At 40.4% G+C, this 22,347-nt stretch overlaps 1 protein-coding gene across 3 annotated transcripts in view; it reads right to left on the bottom strand.

Annotated features, from left to right (window-relative positions):
* LOC117832576 (dedicator of cytokinesis protein 3-like) overlaps positions 1-22,347 on the bottom strand; it is a 267,287-nt gene that overhangs the window by 139,850 nt on the left and 105,090 nt on the right. For all 3 annotated transcript variants that reach the window (XM_034711939.1, XM_034711880.1, XM_034711804.1), the window contains exons 3-4: positions 20,867-20,950; positions 8,962-9,002 (exon numbers count right to left, since the gene is read on the bottom strand). In XM_034711939.1, the coding sequence (XP_034567830.1) occupies positions 8,962-9,002; positions 20,867-20,950 (125 nt within the window). The remainder of the gene's footprint in view (positions 1-8,961; positions 9,003-20,866; positions 20,951-22,347) is intronic.

A 22,347-nucleotide genomic window follows, 5' to 3' on the forward strand; every position in this document is an offset into this window, starting at 1 on the left:
CCTCCTAGCCAACAGCTACAGTGTTCCCGCCTGTCAGTCAAGTCAGCTGTGCCTCTCATTGGAAGACTCGTAATCTTAATATCTTCGAAATTGCCGCATTAGAAAAAAATCCCCCCCCACTGCAGTGTGTGCTGATCGAGAAATGAGCTATCCAGACTACACTCGTCTTTTTAATCAGGCTGTAAACATGTTTATTTCTGCTGTAAAGATCAGCTTTTTTGTATTGGTGTGTATGTCGTTTCCGGTACTTCCTGAGCCAGCCTCAAGCAGATCCTCGATGAACTGCAGTTTTTAGCACTTCCGCCTTGGACTCATATTTTTAGACTGGAGGTTGCCGCTTGGTCAATATGGCAGAAAAATGCAGTCCCGGGAGTGTCCCCTAGAGGCTGGCTGCAAAAGCACTGGAAGCCACATACACACCCATTAAAAAAGCCAACATTTACAGCTTTATGCTTCAGATGTAAGGAAGGTTTGTGAGATAGTGCAGTAACAGGAGTTAAAAGGAGGGACAGATGGAGTGATAAGGGATAAGTGACTCATCCTACATCAAAAGCATTTAACTCATCGAACAGATTGTTTCAAAGGAAGCAGGTCTTCAAAGCTAAAACACATCTTACAGAGGACCGTAAAATAAATCCAGTCTCTATGAAGCTTCTGTTGAATTTGTGAAAGACGTGTTTATTGTGCAGGAATACTGGGCTGATCTGATCTTTCACACAAACGGCTCTCACTGATCTGCCCTCTCTGACGTCCCGTTAATCTGAACACTGATAAACTTCTCAATCTGTATTGTCTGTAGTTCTGCTGGAGCAGCGACGAGTCGGAGCAAGACGGTATTTCCTCAGGGAGGCACGGCGATTCGTTTCGACCAGCGAGCACATTGTGGAGGAACCAGGTGATTAGGGTGGAACTAACAGGATTGGGCTGCTGCCTCGCTGCTGGGGGAGAGAGGCAGCACACACTCACACTGACACACACCGACACACAACACAAGGCATGCAAAGATATGAGAGCACACTGTGGCATGCAATTGTTGGCATACAAAAGCATCTGTCTCTATTTATATGGTGCTAAGACACGCACTCCAAGATTACTCTGCACAGATTTCAGGGTCTGTGTCGTGACTGAAGCAGCCAGCACAACCACGAGTCAATCATTGACTCTACTTTGAAGTTTATTTAAACACTTGAACATAAATATGGCCAAGACGTTGATCGTTTTTCTGCTCCAATTTTATAAATTGGGTTTAAAATAAACTAAAAGGTTGGTATGAACTTATATAACTTTGCATTTTTATGTCAAGAAATCAAAACATTTTAGATTCAAGTACGACTCATACATCTTGTTGTCATACATGCTTCTGTGTTATCTTAACAGAGGTTTTTAGTCTTATTAAAATAGAATACACCTACTTTAACTTATGTTAAGTTAAAACATCAGTAAAGTAGGGAGTAAAAATTAAGTTTTATTGAAACTAGGGATGTCACTTTTAAGTATTCTCTGTGATTGATCTTTGGAAATGTTAAGGATCAATAATCAATTAATCATTAAAAACAATTAGACGTTCAAACATGATGTCAAAAACAATGCCAAATGCGTTTTGCCCCTAAAATAAATTTTCCTTTGCAACACATTTTAATATCTACAGATCCTATTGAGGCGTAAAAAATATGAAACACGCTAAATATCAACATGCGGAGCAGACTCATAATCTCTGCGGTTATACAGTCATAAAAGTGAAGGCTCAGACTACAACATGTGGATTTACTGCAACAAGAGAACTGAACTCATTGTCCAGTTTTCTGCCTACTTGTTGTTATTGAGAAAAATAAGCATGTGTATAGCGTCAGGTGTCAGCCAGGAGCGCAACCAGGTTCATGATCAGTCCAGCGGCGGAGAAAAAAAGTGGGTTAAATGTGTGCTTTGGTTAGCTTAAAAAGTGCCTAATGTCAGTACAAGATTGATTCTGGGCATGCCTTTGCTCCACAAGAAGTAGACATTAATGTGCAATATGTCAGCGCCGATCACCTAAGTAATTTGGCTTCACTTTTTCAACTGGAGAAGATGAAGGCGCGTCATCCATACTTATAAACAGACAATAGTTTCTACTGAAACAAACTTATAACAATAACAAAGATGTGACGTTACTCAGATATTATATTCAATATAGTTTAAGAAAACCATAGAAAGCTACAAAAAATGAAGAATGCTGCTTTTTGTGTTTTGAATGTGAAATAAAGACAAAGTGTTAATTTCCTTTGAAACAAATGGATTCAAAGTCACAAGAAATCGATGCAACATATCTTTCCTCCGTTCCCTCAGCTCATATATTTGTTTACATCCACAGAATATAAACTTAAATATCAGACCTTTTACCGTCCTCCACATTTATTCTCTTTGCTGTAAGCTGCGTTGCTCTCCTCTCTTCACACCCTGCTGTTTCTCATTTTGCTTCCACTAATGACAAAGGAAGCAGTCTGCAGCACATTAACAGACTGCTGCTCAGTAAGATGAGCTCTTACATAATGAGCACGTCTCCTAAACAGTGTTGTTAAATCTCCTTTTTTCACACTGTTGCTCTGTGCATTTCAGATTAGATTTCATGATGGAAATGATCATGTTTGAGATCATCTCTGCAGACGTTAACAGGTGTTTAAAGTCAAACACTGCAGCTCGACTTAAACAAGACTTCTCTGTGGATTTTAAACTTTAAACTCATGGCCTCCTGCTGCTCTCCTCTTCTGAGAGTACCGATGTAGAAAAGAAGAATTTGTGGCGTTAGATACATCTGAAGGCGAATAATGATGTGAATAGAGATTTAACAGATCAAGGTTTGAAATCTTGACATCTCTATTTAGCTCCGTCTCTTTGTGCGTCTGCTTATGTTGCAACAAAAGTGAAAGAGCGTCTTCGTGTGGAGGTGGGTGAATGTTTGATTCCATTGGAGCTCTGTTAAACACTGCGCAGCTCTCCTCATCCCTCCTATTTGATTTGCATGAGGGAACCTGAGCAGCAACTTGTCTTTTTTTTCTATTATCCCTGCTGTGCTGCATCCCATTGCCCTTGCTGTAACCTACAGAAATGAGTGGCAGAGTGCCGCCCACAGACGAGCTGTTATGTGAGTCCACTAGAAGTCAAGGTTTTCTCTGGAGGTGCAGCCTTGGAAGCTCTCAGCAAGATCAGATTTTCACTTGCAAGCCAGCTTTTTTTCCACAGAGTCAACCTTCACCCTGTGCGTACCTGCAGGATCTGTGATAAGAACAGCTTTTCACAAACCTACTGACTGCATGACATCCCACTGTTACTCAGAGTGTGCCGGCTTATGTGCTGTCTGGGAAATTAATGCAATCTGATGCCCTCTTCAATGAGGTACGGCTGTATTCAGACTACACTCCGCATGGGGAGCAGTCTGCTTTCAAATGCAGATACATATCAAACATCTCAAGCTGAAATCAATTTATTGACTTAAAAGAAATATCCTGAAAACATTTTGGTGCTGAAAAGTTGTTGAGTTTTTGAGTGTCTAACAGCTGTCTCAACAAAAATAATGTTGAAACCATTAGTTCAGTGTTGTGTCAAGACCAAGCAGCAACCTCTGGTCTCAAAACATGAAGCCCATGCGGAAGTGTTGAGCGTCCGCTTGAGGCTGGCTGTAGAAACACCAGAAACCACATACACACCCATTCAAAAAAGACAATCTTTACAGCATTAATAAACATGTTTACAGTCTGGTACAAAAAACGGCTTAGGTCTGAGGAGCTTATTTCTCTATCAGCACACACTGTTCGGGGTGAATTTTTTTCAAACGCGACAGTTCAGAAGATATTAAGATTACAAGTTTTGCCCATTTAAGCACATGACTGACTTGATTGACAGGCGGGAACACAGTAGCTGTTTGCTAGGAGGCTCAGAGCCTCACACTAGCTTGACAGAAGTTAGGTTGAGTTCAGCATTTCCAAAATGACTCTCGCTGACGATTGGCTTCAAAACAGCACTTTAGGAACAAATGGGTGACGTCTCGGATACTACGTCCGTTATTAATACAGTCTATCTGGTTTTGACCACTCAAAATCAAGTATTTACCACAGCTGGGTGAATAATGTTTCAATAAATATTCATAGTTTAAGATAACTTCACACTGTAACATCGCAATATTTCTTATTTTCTCAGGCCATCAGGATATTGACACTTGACTTCTGTATCCTCGTCTTTCTTCCTCTCTTCATTTGCACTTGTGGCATTTTATATATTTATTGTTTGCATAAATGTATATCTTTTCACTTGTGTCTTTCTTGTAACACAACCCTCAGAGCACCGCACGTTTTAAATATAATATAATTATATATTTTTTTACTCCATTAAAGTTTCTTGACTGTAGGAGTACTGCTGTCAAGACACTTCTTTTTAGGAAATGTACAGTTAAGCGCAATGATTTAAATAGCTCTGAAGAGAGTTTCCACCTTCTCTGTTTTCATCTAAATAAAGTGATCTGATTAAGACGTGCATATTTGTACCATTTGCAATTTCACAAAGCTTCCCAAAACCAAAATATCATGTTGGCCATGCCCACTTTAGACATACAGTCAACAGTACACGACTTTAAAGAGGTACGTCAAAATACTGATGCATGAGAAACCTTAAACGTCCCTCTGATTGACTGTTTTTGTTGCAGGGTTACTAACTTTTTCAGAAACATCTTTAAAACAAACTAGAAGCCAAACCACATGTTTTTGTTTTGTTTTTAAAATGAAGATGATCTCTCTTATGTTCAAACTTCTGCTTTCTACCGCAGAGAAAACCCAGCAGAGAAACACAAAACTACAAACAGAAACCTGTGTCTGGATATCGCAGAGCTGGAACCTAAAGCCTCTTATGGACGCTCAGAGCAGGACGGAGAGAGGGAGAATAAAACAGAGCGGGACAAAACAGTAAAAAGGATCTTTTTTAAAGAGTAGAAACCCAGAGGCCTGTTAGCTCATGATCCAGACACACTGCTTTTAAAAGAGAGAGGGAGATAAAGCTGTTAGTGTGAGTCACATCCAGCACAGGGTCAGGAAGCTGCTCCAATAAAACCTGCTAACAGACTGTTGATTACCTAATCACTCTGCACCATATTCATCAGACAGAAACTTTATAAAAACACTGCAGCATCTGAAAAGTTTACTTCTCCAGGAACTCCCTCGTTCAAACCTCAAGAAAGAAAATCTGAATCATAGAAAGGTCAGACCTTGAAAAAACTGGAAAACAGAATCAGCTGAATTAATCGGTGCGTTTTTCATTTAATGGTGCATATTATTTCCTGAAAACATGTGATGTCTTATAGTGTGTATTCCTCGTCTTTGTACCATCTCAGCCCTCTTTACACCCTGAACACCTGACCTCAGTTTCATCCTCAGTGTTTAAGGGTGGAGAAATTTGGCCAAGAGAAATTACAACTCCCGCCAACTCTCACACCTCGGCACCCAGCGGCTGAAGTCAGACAGTGCTGAGTCCTTGGAGGTCGAGGGCCTGTGATCTGAGAGTCAGCGTGTCTGTGAAGATGATTACAGCTACAAAGGCCTCTTCTGCTCATTGAATACATTTCAACTAGAAACCCGAGATGTGGAAATGGACCTCTGGATTTTTCACTGCTCTAGGACGCACATATGTATTCACAGGGGTACACAGAAAGCTTTGTTTTTATCAAGAGCTGCTGCAGTCTGCATTTGCATTTCAGCCGCTGAAGCAACCGTTATCGAGATGAATCATACATGAAAGGTGTTGATGTATGATTGATTGATCTGCACAAAACCTCACAGAAGCCAACAGAAGGAGGTTCAGACAAATAATTAAATGGATGTCTTATTGTTTTTGAAAATTACATTATGTTTGCTTCAGAAAGGTGTTAAATGTCTGACAGAGTCTGATCACAGAAAAGTTTTGGAGTTGCTCTGCGTTCAGGTTTTTTCTTGTTTAAAAACGTCAAAGCTTTCTTTTGAGGATGACTCTGAACTTTATGTGTGAAAAAAGACTCTTTAAAACCTTTTGTTCAGTGTCAAGAATTCTTGTCATGCTTTGTGATATACTGTCTTTGATTCTCTTAAGACTTTTTCAAGGTGTCTAAGTTTGATCAGACGACAGCAGAACAACATCAACTAGAGCTTTAGGGTGAGTTTGAAAGAAACACAATTTCTTCTCTTGAAGTTATCATCATGTCACATCAGTATCAGAGCTACTGTGGTGTAAGAACAGAGCTGCTGATTTAAAAACAGACCATGAATCAGACTACAGAGCAGGTTACTTCTACTGAGAGCTAAAAACATGCTAACAGTCTGAGGAGCAAGTGCAGGATGCGTCAGAATACAGATTTCAATAACTGTGCTGTTGACTCAAAAATCCTTTTAACATGTACCCAGCAACACTGAAGAACAGCCTCTGTGCTGGAATTATGAAATGAGCTGAAATTAGAAATTGAATGAAGTATTAGCTGCTGTGGGAGGAAACCCAGTGAACCAGGAGCCTGTATTATAAAGAAAGTTCATCATGCAGCGAGGATCTTTAGATTCTGGCTTCACTAACTCAGACAGTTTAAGACGTAACCTTTCAGCTGGAGACCTTATAGCATCAAATATTGAGAAGGGATGGGCATTTCAAGCCAAAGTACGATTTGATAATCATTGGCATTTAATCAGCGATAATTTGTAATCGAGCGGCAGGTTTGAAACGCCAAGTTGAGACAACAGCGACTAATACAACACGTGTTGTGATGCAGGTGTAGACAGTAAAAGGAAACACTCCACGACACACCTGTCCCGTTAACGGTCTGTATGTGTGGCAGTTGCCTTCACCAGCACAGGGACGAGGTGCTTCTAGTAGCGGGCACTGGCAGCGTCTGTCTCGACCTTTATGCCTGTGTTTCTGTGACGCAGCACTGTGGCGTGTATGTTTATATTTTACGGCCATGCTCAGTCTCTGCAATTTTTTCAGTTTCTGAATCCCACACCACGACACGTATTTCCAGTGACTGACTTTTGCTATTTAATGTAGTCAATATTATTCTCCACCTTTTAGCTACTTAATGCGGTTAGCAAACATCTTTAAGACGCTCTGTAGCCACCGTCTGGCGGGAATACCGTATTACAACCAGGCACCGGGGAAAACTATGAGAAAGTGTACTTTTTAAAATCATATCCCATCCATAATATTGAGTACTTAGAGAATAAAGGGATTCAAAGTGATGCGTCATTTAACATCAGTTAAGTAGTGCTGACAAAACTAAAGTTATCTTAATAAATGCACATCCTGCTTTGTAGAACTGGCCTCAGAAATGAAGGTGAAAACTGCAAAATCCACGGTGCTCTTCCTGTTTGGATTTTGCTCTGGATTTGGCAAGGCATACAAAGGTTGTATATAACTTTGCTTCTGTAGCCTCTTTGTTTTATGCTGTGAAATGCTGAATCAGCAGCAGACAGGCTGTAAACTCAACAAACTGAGTCTCAAAATTACCACAAAACTCAAACCTAACAGCAGGGAAGGGTTAACAAAAACTCAGGGCAACATAAAGGGAAGAGCAGTGAAAGTCTGTATTCAGCTCTGTTGCTCAGTGGTGACGTCGGTATCTTCAGCTAAACCCCTGCTAAGTGATGGAAATGCTTCATCACGACCGAATCTTCCGTCATCACAGCTGTCATGGTGTTTCGTAGAATTTCAACTCACAGTTTATCACCGTATCATTTCTCATTATGTGTGGAAATGTGATGTTTAAAATCACAGACGACAAAGAACGGCATCAACCTCTCTGAGGTAAAACATGAAACTGGTTTTGATAAAAGACAAACATGAAGCTGGACAGGATAAAGAAACATTATTGAAGAGTAGACGTGTCCCAAAAAGGCACAAGTACCTGCTGTGAACATAAAACTCAGATGCTGAAGTGCTGCTCTGAAAGGACCCAGATTTACCTCTGAATGACACATTACTGAAGGACCGATGTTGGGATGTAGATTAAAGACAACACAGTTTGCCCTCAGGTTTCTGGATTGCTAAATACCTCATTACAGATATTTCTGCCCTGGAGGAAGAATTTAAGAAACAAGGAGGTCATGAACTGAACATGCAGCCTTTAGGGATAAGAAGTGTTTTTGCATGATTTTAATATTTTATCTCATATATTTGTGCACTTGAATGAATCTATAGTTCAATAATTACATTGAATTATATGGTTTCTTATTTGCTGGTTAGGATTCATACAGGATGTTGCTGTTGTTTCATGTTTTGAGAGGGTAATCTTCGTACATGAGAGGTTGAGAACCAGAGATGTGGACTGAGAAGGAGGGAGAGAGAACCAGAGATGGGGACAGAGATGGAGGGAGAGAGAACAAGAAATGTGGACTGAGAAGGAGGGAGAGAGAACCAGAGATGGGGACAGAGACGGAGGGAGAGAGAACCAGAAATGTGGACAGAGAACAAGGGAGAGAGAACCAGGGATGTGGACATAGACGAAGGGAGAGAGAACCAGAGATGTGGACTGAGAAGGAGGGAGAGAGAACCAGAGATGTGGACAGACATGGAGGGAGAGAGAACCAGAAATGTGGACAGAGAACAAGGGAGAGAGAACCAGGGATGTGGACATATACGAAGGGAGAAAGAACCAGAGATGTGGATTGAGAAGGAGGGAGAGAGAACCAGAGATGTGGACAGACATGGAGGGAGAGAGAACCAGAAACAGAGGGATAGAGAACCAGAGATGTGGACTGAGAACGAGGGTGAGAGAACCAGAGATGTGACAGAGAAGGAGGGAGAGAGAACAAGAAATGTATACAGAGACAGACAGTGAGAGAACCAGATATGAGGACAGAGACGGAGGGAGAGAGAGCCGGAGATGTGGACATAAAAATAGGGAAGGACTTGAAGAAGAAAAAAGTTAATTCAAACAGTCTGAGATCAGAGAGCTGAGGAAGACGAGCTGTCAGTCTCTCTTACCTTGACATTTGGTTTCCTCGTTGAGAATCCTCGGTACCATCCTGAAAAGAAAAACACAAACATGAGTGACTAAGATCGACTAAACACAAAGACTTAGAGAGAAGAGAAAAACGCTGATGAGTCAGCAGCCTGACTGAATAAGCGAGGACACTTTGGTGTTAACATCTCACGACCAGAAGATGTTTGTTTGCACGAGAACAAAACCAAAACTTCATCTGACAAGGACAAAGATGGAGAACGGAAGATGTGAGCTGGATTAACTGTTGATGATTTAGCACTAAGGTCTGTTCAAACAACCTTCCAGTCAATAAAACTCAAAATGAACCTGTACTTCAGACTTGATGAAAATACATATCATGTATCAGGAGTCTTATGAATGTCACTGGTTGATTTTGTTTCCTTTTTATTGGAAGCTTAGTTTATTTTGAGTACAATTGATGCTCGCAGAATAAAAGACTAAAGACTGTCGTCCCTCCAAGAGGTATTGGATTGAGAGTCACACTACCATGCAAATGAAAAAAAACGACCAGTGTTTTCAAACCAATGACGTGTTTGCATGTTTTGACATATATTGTTTGGTCTTTGGATTGACATGGATGCATCTAAACAGACATGAGACATGGCCCTAGAGTGACATCCCTCTCTTTGCTCATTTGTTGTGTCCCCTTGTGTGAGAATACACTTGCCTGCTTTTACACACGATGGAGCGACGGCTACAAGTTTGTCCAGTCATTATGTCATTCTCACATTCACCTGATAAAGAATCCTTTTAATCAGGCAGTCTACTTGGGCTCTTTTTGAAGCAGCAAGATTTCAACCCCTCAAACTTTCAGCCCCACCACCTCCCCAGCATCCACCTGCAGGCTCAGACTACAGAGGTCTTCCTTTGCATGTAAAGGAGAGACGAGGTTCAGAGCCGAGACAGCAAACACAAACAATGATCTGCTGCTGCAATAAAGTTGTGATCAATACGACGCAAGTTGACTGTCTGCAATGCCCAAAAGTGAGTCGTGCATTTTTGGGTCAGTGCTTTTTTTATTGTGTGAGATTAAGGGTTTAAAAGTTAGACAACATGTACACAAAGGAAGGAGCATGCACTACATATAAACACAGGGTAATCAGACTCAAGTGAGACTGATGAGACTCAGTAAAACAGTAAGAGCAGGGTGCATTATTTGGGTAAATAACTAAAAAGGATCACACATGATACTGACCCCATGGCCGACTGAAGCTGGCATCATGAGGAGCCCAGAGGAAGAGATAATGAACTCGTTGTTTACATAATATTATCTTTGATTTCTTTAATACCAAAGAAAAGTCAACACATGAAGGTTTCAGGCCGAGTCTGCAGCTGTTTTCTCAAGACGTCCAAAAAGATTTATGGATATTTTCAAGATGTAAATTGGCGATAACTCAAATGTCATCAGTAGAAATCTGTCACTGTCAGTCCTCTTGGCGATGCAGACGGTTTTGTGGAGAGATGTGTGTGCATGTGGAGATCCCAGTCTGAGGGAGCACAGCAGATCCTTCCACATGGACAGACATTCATCAGAAACCTTTGACAAGCACAGAGCTGTCACTAAAGTGAACCCAACTTCAAGTGAAACCTTGACAGCTGAAAATGACGCATATCCAGAGATTAAATATGTACAGGGACTGCAGAGACATGCTCTCAGACAGTGGGGACATCATTTGTCTCAATCCAAGTGGAAATAAAAATGTCTGTCTCCAGCTGAAGGAAAAAGGAGGCTGTCTGTCAGTGACTGAGTGAAGCAGAAGAGACATTTATTTCTATATTGAAACAATGATTATCATTACTTTGACCTTCCTAGATTCGCAGAGTACACCAGCAGACAGCCGATTTATCTTACTTTATCTAGATTGACAAATTCTGGCATTATTTGAATCACCGCAAAATCCATCTCTTACCTAATAAAACAGAAAATGTTTGGGAATACTTTCAAAGGACAGGGAACAGAAAAAAAATGACAAAGACCTACGACTTACGTACACACTTCCACTAAGAGTCCCAGGAAAAAGCAAATACAACAACCAACACCTGCTGTACATAATAGATAGCTACAGTTAATCATAACAAATACACTGATTGCAAAAAACCTGCAAAAAAAAAAAAAAGGCGAGTTCAATGAAACCAAACAAAAAAGCATTTACAGTGAAAAGAAAAACAGTAAGCGCATGGCTATGTTATGTTGCAAGCTTTTTTCAAATACATTCACTAATGGAGTGACGCCTGCGAGCTAGATCAGGCAGACAACTCGAGCTGCAATGCCATACACGTCATATGTCCCACTCTCTTATCCATCATCCAATCCTGCCCTCTGCCTCTCAAATTGGCGGTCTATTTAAACTGGGAAAAATCTCCCATGCTGCTGCAATGGCATGCTGCTGCATGCCATTGCTGATATTTTCTTCTTCCCCGCCGCCTCCCCAGCTTCCACCTGCAGGCTCCGTGGGTGTTTAGTATGTTTTGCTCATCACTCCTCAAAGTCTGCATGTAAACTTATCTGCAGGGAGTGATGGAGCCTGGGCGCCAAACATGAATATGTATTTGCTGCTACAATAAACAATTTAAACGTGAGTTGTCTGACTGAAATATGGTGATTAGTGGTTGAATAGTAATGCCTGCCAGGAGGCGCAGCGTTATGATAGTGGCGAGCGATGTGTGCCTCTAGCAGGCATGACCAATCCAATGCTTACAAAACCAAACATCAGTTTGACATTCTTAACTTGTAATGTTAATATCAGCCTTCAATCACTCCATTTGATGCGCTTCATTGTGAAGTGACAGAGAGCTAACTAGCGCATTAAAAGGGGCTGAAGAGAGAAGATGAAGAGAACACAGGGATTTCTTTTGGAGGCTGCCTAAAAATTAGAAGTGTAACTTCTTAAGTTGATGATGGCGATGGTGGTGTAGTGAGCGTGGATGCACCAGCAGCAAAGAAGGAGAGCTTTGCACAGGAATCTGCTTGGAATGGCTTGGTTTTTATTCTGGTGTACATATTAACAAATCAAACTGTTCAGACCGCCAGCTTTAGCAGTGGGACCGAAAATTTAGGGAACAGATGTCACCCGAGACTTTTAGAGGCTCATATTTTCTACCTCTTCCCCAGTCTGGTCAGAACTGAAGAAGCCTTTCGGAGGAGAGGTAAAGAGTCTTCAACAATTTCTACCAAGTCCAGTTGCCTTACGGATCAAGCTTTGAAGGCTTGCCTATTTCTTCTGCTAGCTTCAAGGAGATCTCAGCCAAAATACACAGAAAAATGATAAGTTGAGGGCTTTATTGGATTTGTATTGGCTATATTTATGTTACAAGCATGAAAAATGTAATATGAAAGCACTTCCTGAATGTGTTTAAAAGCTTGATCTGTTCTTCCTGTGGAGAGACTCCCTATTGATTTGCTTTTATTCAAAAGTTACGTGCAGGATGGTTATTGGGAAAATTAAGTTACTTGTCAAGCTCTTTGTTCGAGTCTCTGCTCAACTTTTATTTGAAAATAAAAAAGTTGTCATAAGCTTTAACCATGTTGGCTGCAGGTAAACTACAATAATAATTTGATAATATCAGGTTATGGAAATGCTTCCTCTTGTGCAATGTCCCTCTATCTGCCTGCCCTCTCTCTGCTCAGTTGGTGTCTGTGTGTAAATAAAGCAACTATTTGTAATGTAAACAAGATCATTTCTTGATAGGACCAGCCCCTAACACCAGAAAACCCCTGATATGAAAAAGAAACATAAAACAGAGTCATACTAACAAACAGCATCAGGTGTGTTACAGCTTTGTACACTTGTATTGTCCCCTGCTTGTGTGTTCTAACTTTGTATTGTTCATGTTGTTGCAGAAGGTTTGCTGTGCTCTCACTCTCTACAGAACATTTCTCCGTTTGAAGCACGTTTCCTTTGTTTTATTAATTTTAGAGTTTTGTTCCTGTTTTTTCATTGACCTGGTTTCTTAAGTTGCGATCTGTTTCACACACAGGACATCTTTTAGGCTGCTGTAGTGTGTTTTCTAACCAACGTATGAATAAGAAACAACAATATCCATTATAAAACAATAAGTCCCCTCATGATCAAAAATTACCCTTTCCTTTTGAAACATTTAGAAAACTGCTCCAGTGATACTGAAAACTATCTCTGCATCACTGATGATGAAACTTTCATCTTATCTTCCTGCAGAATCATCAGATCCATTTCTCAGCAGTTCAGCATAATCTGATATGAATATGGAGATGGCGGCTTAATTGGCCGCTTAATTAATAACTAATCAAGATTCATTCATCACCCTCGTTAGGATGGCTGTGTTTACTCCCCGGTCGCTCATCTATATGGAAATCAGAGAGGGACGGACTGCTGTGTCTAGGCCTATTTGTGAGGGTTGCATTGAGGACATGTGTGGTGTGTGTGTGTCCGTGTGCGTGTGTTTCTTTAGCTCAGTGAGAAACACAAAAAGGACAGAGACCAGAGGATGAAACATGAATGTGTTTGTGTTTATATGATTATTCTGTGTCCAGTGTAAGTCAGGATGACAGCAGGTGTTGTTGTGTGGCTCTTAAATGAGCACCCAGGTGTTTGTACGGTCCTTATTTGTTCCGTTGTCACGCAGCCTTTCTCTGAAGAAGAAGAATCATCTCCTCTCTCGTTTCCAAACAGCTCACTAAGAGCTTATTAGAATAATCATTTTGCAGCGTTGTCAAAATAATTCACAATAATCATCACCGTAAATCGTCTCTAAGTGAAGGGCAGAACTCAAGGAGGCACTTTAATGCAGCTTCAGACTGAACTCATTACACACACAGTAGATACAGGTTTCCAGCAGGCAATCAAATCAGTCTGAGATGACACTTCACGTCCCTGCAGAGCTCACCTCCAGCTAGCTTATGATGGGAGTAATGGCTTGTTGATGCAGTGAAAATACTCAGGAGGGCGTTTTTATCACTGTAATGGATGTGACAGTGACTCAATAGAAGTGTGATCATTGAGACACTCTGATATCTCATTGTGTGTGTCATTTTGATTTGGATTAAGTCACACCAGTGGAGAAGGTGAGAGTCTGTTGTTCTTAATGCCTGTTCATGATTGTTGCTTTATAAACAAGCTTATCTTACCTTGAACTCAGCAGGTCATAGAACACTAACAAAGCACAGGTATTGATTGTAATTTGTCATTTCTGGAAACTGATCAATCATTTATTAAAGCTTGCAAAGAAAAAACTCAAGCTCTAGAATCACAAGCCATCAGCTTGGCTCTGTTAGTTGAGCAGGCGCAACATAGAGGCCACCGTCCTTGTTTGGTGCATGTCACCCACAATTCCTGTCTCCCTCCAGCTGCCCGATCTCAAACAGACAAACTGAAAATAAAATAACGATAATAAAAAGAGTAACAGCAAAGAAGGATCCCTCTTCATACTGTTCGACAAACAGCCGCTGAAGAATTGATCTTCCCTCTGAAGTGAGCTCAGTACAATCATCCTAAAGTCAACATTCAGAGACGCCTACTCTCTCAATGACCCTGAAAGAACTCACTTCTTATTGAAAACCCCAAACTTTTTCTCTTATCCTGAAACACCGAGCATGTGTTCACTTATTCGTATAGAAGAGATGCACTCATAACTCAGAATAGAATCTGTTTCTACCTCTTCCATATTTTCGGACAAAGGCATCAACCTAATGAACAATGAGAACACATCTACTGCACTTTTGGACTGTTGTGAACATAAAATCCAACACAGGATAAAATAAGTAATCATATTTGATAGGTTGGTGCAGCAGCCTGTTTCATTGCCATGTTTTTAATACATCACGTGTGGGAGCATCTAAATTGGAACGCCCACATTTATAGCTAACCCCCCACAAAATAACCGCAGAAGGATTAGCTGTTATTTCCATTAATTGACTGAAGCACTAAGTCTACTTTCCTCAATTTATTGTATGAAAAAACAAACATGTGATGAGACAAACTCTGGTCTATTACGGTTTAGGGACGGATGAGCTCCTGACTGAAGCTCTGATTTACAAACCGTCGAGTACAACTGTGCGAAAACCTAGAGATGAAAACATGATTTGTACTTGGGGCAAACTTTAGTATTCATCAGTCATCCAATTTTCATCAACTCACTTTATTACACACCACATGCACCTTATTGTTCTGATTCAAATTCAGTTGGACTCACTGTGAGGGCTGCCAGCATTGATGTGTTCATCACGATGCGATTACTGCAAGAAACTAATGTGTTCATTTTTTAAATCACGTGCTACTTGAACGCTTCCTGCTGCCATAAACAACGACACCACACACCGTGTATTTGAACGGCCATTAAAAAACTCCCACTCAGTTGATAAGTCAAAAGTAATCTGCACTTTGTGTTCATTGAAATCAAAATGTCACAGAAGTATTTTAATTTCAGCTACCACCTATGATCTAAGTATACAGAGCTCAGCCATCACAACACTAAACACCCACAAACAGAGAACACAAACAGTCCATTCATGTGAAATATTTGTAACTGTAATATTCTCATATCGTGCAATATTTAACCAAACACCTCTCCCTCCTACCAGACTGTAAATATTGGACTTTTGTTTTTATATTATATTTCATATTGTCTTTTGTATATATTTTCTACCTGTTTTTATCTTATTTATTACATGCAACTTCAGGAGCAGCGCTTCTTATTTTCATTGTACACTTTACAATGACTTATAAAGGCTATTTTATTCTATTCTCTCTATATATATATGCTGTTATTAATCATGACTTTAAAAAACAATAGTTTGACAGCCCCATGGTTAAAGCAAAAAAAAAGAACGAAAGACAAACTTGTTGCCTGAATGTTGGTCAGTTAAATAGAACATAAAGAAGGATAAATAACAACAATGTTAAAACTGTATAAATATAAAACACATATTATAAAGAGAGAGTTGCTCATTTTGCAAATAAAGTGCACTATAAACCAATTAAAGAACCGAACAGGAAAAGGCAGACGCTAAGAACAAAAACAACAAAAGATTTGAAAACGAAAGAATGCACTTATTAATGAAGCAAAAAAGGAGGTGAGAAAAAATGAATTCATGCTGATCTAAAACCACTTCCTTTTCTTTCCTTTTAATCCTAAAACATACAAACTGTTCAGGTTAGATCAAGTTTAGTACATTTTATCAATGATCAGTTTTAAAACACCCAGATAAAGCACAACAGTGGAATAAACTGCTTAAATTAAATACATGAGAAAATGTCTTTATCTTAGAGGGAAACTTCCCGTTTTAATATTTAAAACTATCGATATCAACATGGAATAAAATAATTACGTTTCTTATGTAGCAAACTTTTAGATTGAACCTGCAGAATAACTCATCCTGTTACTCAGACATCAAATTAATGTCTGGTTTTCTCTCCACTGCCCTTCTGTTTAATACTTTACTGTTATTTACCGACAGGCAGCTCTCTCCTGGACATCCACACAAACATCAGCTCTCTGCAAGAGATTTGTTCCAGCTGAAGAACCTCTCCAGAATAATGAGCGGCTGTTCTTAGCTGTGGTCCTTCGGTAATGCTGACAGTGCTAAGAGTCAGAATCTCAGACTTTAAATTGCTGCTGGGCCCTTAATCGAAGTCTAATGCATTCTCAAGTGTTATGACTGTAATCTATATTTTAAAAATGGAGCTGTGGGATTGCATTCCTGCAGCCTGCCGCCATCTCCCCATCACTGTCATTACAGTCATTGAGTTTCTGTCTGAGAAGGATCATTCGGCATTAGTGCAGGCAGAGAGATGCTCCGCACAGTGCAGGAGGGCAGGGAGAGCTCATTTAAAGAGATTTGCATCTTGAAGACTCGCTGTACTTTCTGAATAGAACTGTGCAGTGTTTCTGCAGCAGCTGAATATGTAATGATGACACACAGACTCACTCCAGACATGGTCACCCAGAAGTGTCAGGAGAAAAGAGAAGGGGAATAATGAGCGTTACTTCTGAATGTTTTCAGTCAGCACAACTGGAGAGGATTACTGTAAGAATATGATTAAAAACCATGCAGGCCTTATTACCAACTCTATATCTGCACAGAAATATGACCAAGAGCATCGGTTCTGCTCTGCTAACCAACCGTTTTCAGAGGCTATTTTCTAATGAAGTGTTTGCATGTCGATATAAAACAGAGGCAGGAGGAGTCTCGTACAAGCTGCTGTGTTAAAGGGAAAGCTCTGATCCCAGGTTATGCCGTCAGGGCTCAAATAAAAGCCTGTCCCAAACTAAAGCCTTATTTTTGGAAGAAGAGAGAATAAGATACTCATGAGGCTGGTCAGTACAGAGAAAAGAGAAGAAGAAGAAGAAGAAGAAGAAGAAGAAGAAGAAGAAGAAGAAGAAGAAGAAGAAGAAGAAGAAGAAGAAGAAGAAGAAGAAGAAGAAGAAGAAGGCAAGGCAAGGCAAGGCAAGGCAGCTTTATTTGTATAGCGCATTTCATACACGAGGGCAACTCAATGTGCTTTACATTAACACATTAAAAGCATTGGAGACATTCAGACAAGCATAAAAGAACATAATTAAAATGACAAATATGATAAAACAGAAAAGAAAAGGAAAATTAGAAATATATTAAAAATTACATTAAAATTTTAATTTAAAGTGGGTTAAAATAATCTAAGATAGGAAGGCAGAGGTAAATAAAAAAGTCTTAATCTTTGATTTAAAAGAGGTGAGAGTTTGAGCAGACCTACAGCTTTCAGGGAGCTTGTTCCAGATATGTGGTGCATAATGACTAAACGCTGCTTCACCATGTTTCGTTCTGACTCTAGGAACTGAAAGCAGACCAGTACCTGATGACCTCAGAGGTCGAGGTGGTTCATAAAGTAGTAGCAGATCAGCAATGTATTTTGGGCCTAAACCATTCAGTGCTTTATAAACCATCAGCAGGATTTTAAAGTCTATTCTCTGACAGACAGGAAGCCAGTGTAGAGATCTAAGAACTGGAGTAATGTGGTCTACTTTTTTGGTCCTTGTTAGGACTCGAGCAGCAGCATTCTGTATGAGCTGCAGCCGTCTGATGGACTTTTTAGGGAGTCCTGTAAAGACCCCGTTACAGTAGTCTAGTCTGCTAAAGATAAATGCATGGACGAGTTTTTCTGCATCCTGCTGAGACATAAGTCCTTTAATCCTTGATATATTCTTAAGGTGATAGTAGGCTGACTTTGTAATTGTCTTAATGTGGCTGCTGAAATTAAGGTCTGAGTCTATGACTACACCAAGGTTTCTGGCTTGGTTTGAACATTTCATCATTGCAGATTGGAGCTGAGCAGTAACCTTTAACCTTTCTTCCTTGGCTCCAAAAACAATCATTTCAGTTTTTTCTTTGTTTAACTGAAGAAAGTTCTGGCTCGTCCAGTCATTGATTTGTTCAATGCATTTACTCAGTGTTTGTATGGGACTATAATCCCCTGGTGATATGGTGATGTTAATGTGTGTGTCATCTGCATAGCTATGGTATTTTATTTGGTTGTTTCTTATTATCTGACCTAAGGGGAGCATGTAGATGTTGAATAGTAGAGGCCCCAGAATGGATCCTTGAGGTACTCCACATACGATTTTCATCCGCTCAGATGTGTATTTACCTATAGACACAAAATAGTCCCGGTCATTTAAATAGGACTTAAGCCAATTTAGTACTGCACCAGAGATTCCCACCCAGTTTTCAAGTCTGTCCAGTAGTATCTTGTGGTCAACTGTGTCAAAAGCAGCACTGAGATCAAGTGATACCAAAACTGAGATTTTGCCGTTGTCTGTGTTTAAATGAATATCATTGAGGACCTTGACTAGAGCGGTCTCTGTGCTGTGATGTGATCGGAATCCTGATTGGAAGACATCAAAACAGTCATTTATCATTAGATAATTGTTCAGTTGTTGAAAAACAGCTTTTTCAATAATTTTACTTAAAAAAGGGAGGTTTGATATCGGCCTATAGTTGTTCATTTCTGATGCATCTAAATTGTTCTTCTTCAGGAGGGGTTTAATTACTGCTGTTTTCATGGCCTGGGGGAAGACACCTGTAAGAAGAGACACGTTGACAATTTGAAGCAGATCCGAGGTCATGCAGTCTGAAACCTTTTTGAAAAATGGTGATGGTAGAATGTCAGAAGAAGAAGAAGAAGAAGAAGAGGAGAGTCTCTCAGGAGAGAAAGAGAAGAGGTAACATTTCCCTCCCCTCCATGCTCCCTCACTCCTCCGATCACTCCCCTGCCTGGGCAAAGATAGACCCGATCAGCCTGCAGCGTCTGATCGATGTTAGCGTCCTGGCCAGCTGGGGCTAATGAAGCCTATCCTCTCTCATTATCTGCAAAAGACAACACTTCCCGGCTACACACACATCCTGGCTTCAGCTGCTAATTTCTATGAATCAAAGCAGAAATAACAACAGGAGTAACATCAGCTAATAGTCAGGCTCTGGTCCAGGCTTGCAGCAGACCATTACAGGCTATTTAAACTCATTACTGGACGAGCTGTGTGTGCAGCATCCAGAGCAAGCACTGCTTTGTGTTTAATCTATGTGTTTGCAACAACCCAGCTGCAACAGTCGTGTTCGTTTGAAGCTTTTGTATCTGCAGCCCTCAAGACAATCTGAGGGAAACACTGAAGGTAACGTTACACACACTCAGAAGTGTGTTTTTAAAGACTCTGAGGGATTCAGACAGGAGCTGTTGATGACAAACGTAACACAGCTTCCAGGAAACAAATCAGGAAGTTACAGATTATTTGATGCTTTAACAAGTTCTGTTTCATGAAACTCTTCATGACACCTGTCAAGGCTTTGTTTATCACTGAATATAACTAAACTTAATAACTGAACTAAAGGCTTGCATCGTTTACCTCCATGTTTAACTGCTTATACCGTTTGAATGACTCAAAGTTTGTATCTCAGCCTTCTTTGTTGTGAAATTCAGAAAATTTGTGACATCCATCTGCAAATCAGACACAACAGACTTTTAACAAAACTCAAGTTTGGACCAATCAAAAGCAATATTAACGGTGTTTGGGAAGGGCAAACTCGGGGCATGATTGGAGGAACGCTGTCTGTCCCGTTCATTATGGGCCAATCAGAGCAGCAACGCATATGATGAAGTAGGTGTGTGCCACCACGGAGAGGTAAACTACTTAACAAGAGCTCATCAGGCAGCTGTTATCATGTAGATGTATGATAACAGCTGTTTTTGTAAAGAAAGTCGCTCTGATTAATTTGCTGCTATAGCTGCATCCACGCTAATCTCTCTTTTAGCTCACACCACAACTAAACCTCGGCCTAGCTACCGCCTCTTTCTCCTAAAATGATGATGATTGGTCATTCTCTGACAGGGAACAGGCGTTTTACCTCAAAGCTGTGCAGGATGGATCCTCCTGATGACAGACATGGAGTCTGACCTATTGCAGAGAGACAGGAGATGTGGGGAGCAGAGGGAGGGGGTGACAGGTGGTAAAGAGTTTCTGCCAGGAGCTTAACCAGAAACCAGTCGCCTCACTACATGGGGTCCATGCCTAAACTGCCCGGCCAAGTGGCGCCTCATGGGTTTAATTTCTAGAAAGATGTGAGATTTTCTTTACAGCATTTTATAGCTGTTTTTATTTTCTTCTTCTGTTTCTTATTCCTGACAGGATTTTGCAGCTGTTGCACTCAAGGTCTACATTTTCCATAAGACGTCACTTTACTCCTGATGTTTACTTCTCTGTATTATTTTTATTCTACTTCTGTCTGCGAGTGTCTCTGAAGTAAACCTTTAAGCCCTGAAAGGATGTTTATCATGATTGCTGGTGCTTCAGTGCAGCTGATACAATGATCAAGGACATGATTTCATCAAACATCCACCTACACACCACCTCATGCAGGTATTCATCAGGCAGAAGTCTTACCTTCACATTTCTCCAGAATCTGAACCGTCTCTCCCACCTCCAGAGCCAAACCCTGAGTCACTGAGCCGCGGAAGTTACAGATCACTGCAGAGACATAAAGAGAGAAAAAAAGAGTCAAGATGAGGGGCTGAAAATAAGACCATCTGTTAAAGTCATGAAACAGCGTCAACAAGAGTTTGATGTCAGAACTGTAGGAAAGTCTATGTTTGTGTTACTAGCGAAGTTCAACTGTGCGACCAAGAACAGATCATAAACAACATGACTGTCAGAGCTGTGCTCTCATCTGTTCCCCTCCCTCCATGTCACCGTGTGTCAGTCTCGTGACAGCAGCGAGAGGTTATTTCACCACAGCCTGACTGAACACATCCTCAGCGCTCACTGTACCGCGCTCTGAGTGAAGGTTAATAAACCTCATGACTGCACCAGTGTACCCAGAGAACAACAAACCTCAGAGTGCTGCTGCCGTCACTGTTTGTCCCTCAGTGCAGGAGTGAAATGTTAGGTAGTGATATTCACTCCAGGTCAGCTGCAATATATGGTGAACAACAAACCTGAACCCCTCTATACAGTGGAGGAAAGGTAAAAATACCCTGTAAACTCATCTGAACTACTGACAATAAAACCATTAAAATAACCAATACATGAGTGACTATGCCGTCTAATGAAACCAAGGAAATACAGGAACAGGTTTATTAACAAACAGGTTTATTAAACATACGAGGACTGTGTCTTGGTGGTTTTGGTGCATTGCATTAATTAGGAAAATGTAATCAAAATTACGAACCAGACTGAACAGCAGTACTTCTACAGTCAAGAAACTTTAATGGAGTAAAAAACTTATAACTAAATTATATTTTAAAAAATGCAGGGCTCTGAGGGTTGTGTTACAAGAAGCACACAAGGGAAAATGTATAAATTTATGCAAACAAGAAATATAAAATGCCACAAGTGCATAGGAAGAGAGAATGAGAGGAAGAAAGACGAGGATACACAAGTCAAATGTCAATATCCTGATGGCCTGAGAAATTTTGCCTGTGAAATGAACACTGTAAGGATATCTTAAAATTAAGATGATGAAGTATTTACTCATACCCTGCAGTGGCAAACACTTGATTCTGATTCACAGATGTGAGAGCAGCCTGAGGAGCTACTGGACCCCAACCATTTCAACCAACAAAGTATTAACCTGTGTAATCCACTTCTCTGTACAAGTGACTCTAATACAAGGCGGTCGGTTACCCTGGGTTTATTGTAGAGCACTGCAGGAAGTTCTCTAACTTTAAAAAAATGTTAAATAATAAAATATGAATCATGCATTATCGCTGAAATAATGATACTATAAAAAGTTCAATGAAAAATGTAAAATCCTCCTGTACGCAATATTAATATCCCTGAATTCACTCACTGCTACAAACTGTTGCAACAAATGCAGAACAGGGTTCTTTGGCCGTGAGCATGTTTCAAAGAATGAAAAGTTTGAT

The sequence above is a fragment of the Notolabrus celidotus genome, chromosome 1, assembly GCF_009762535.1.
Source record: "Notolabrus celidotus isolate fNotCel1 chromosome 1, fNotCel1.pri, whole genome shotgun sequence".
NCBI lineage: Eukaryota > Metazoa > Chordata > Actinopteri > Labriformes > Labridae > Notolabrus > Notolabrus celidotus.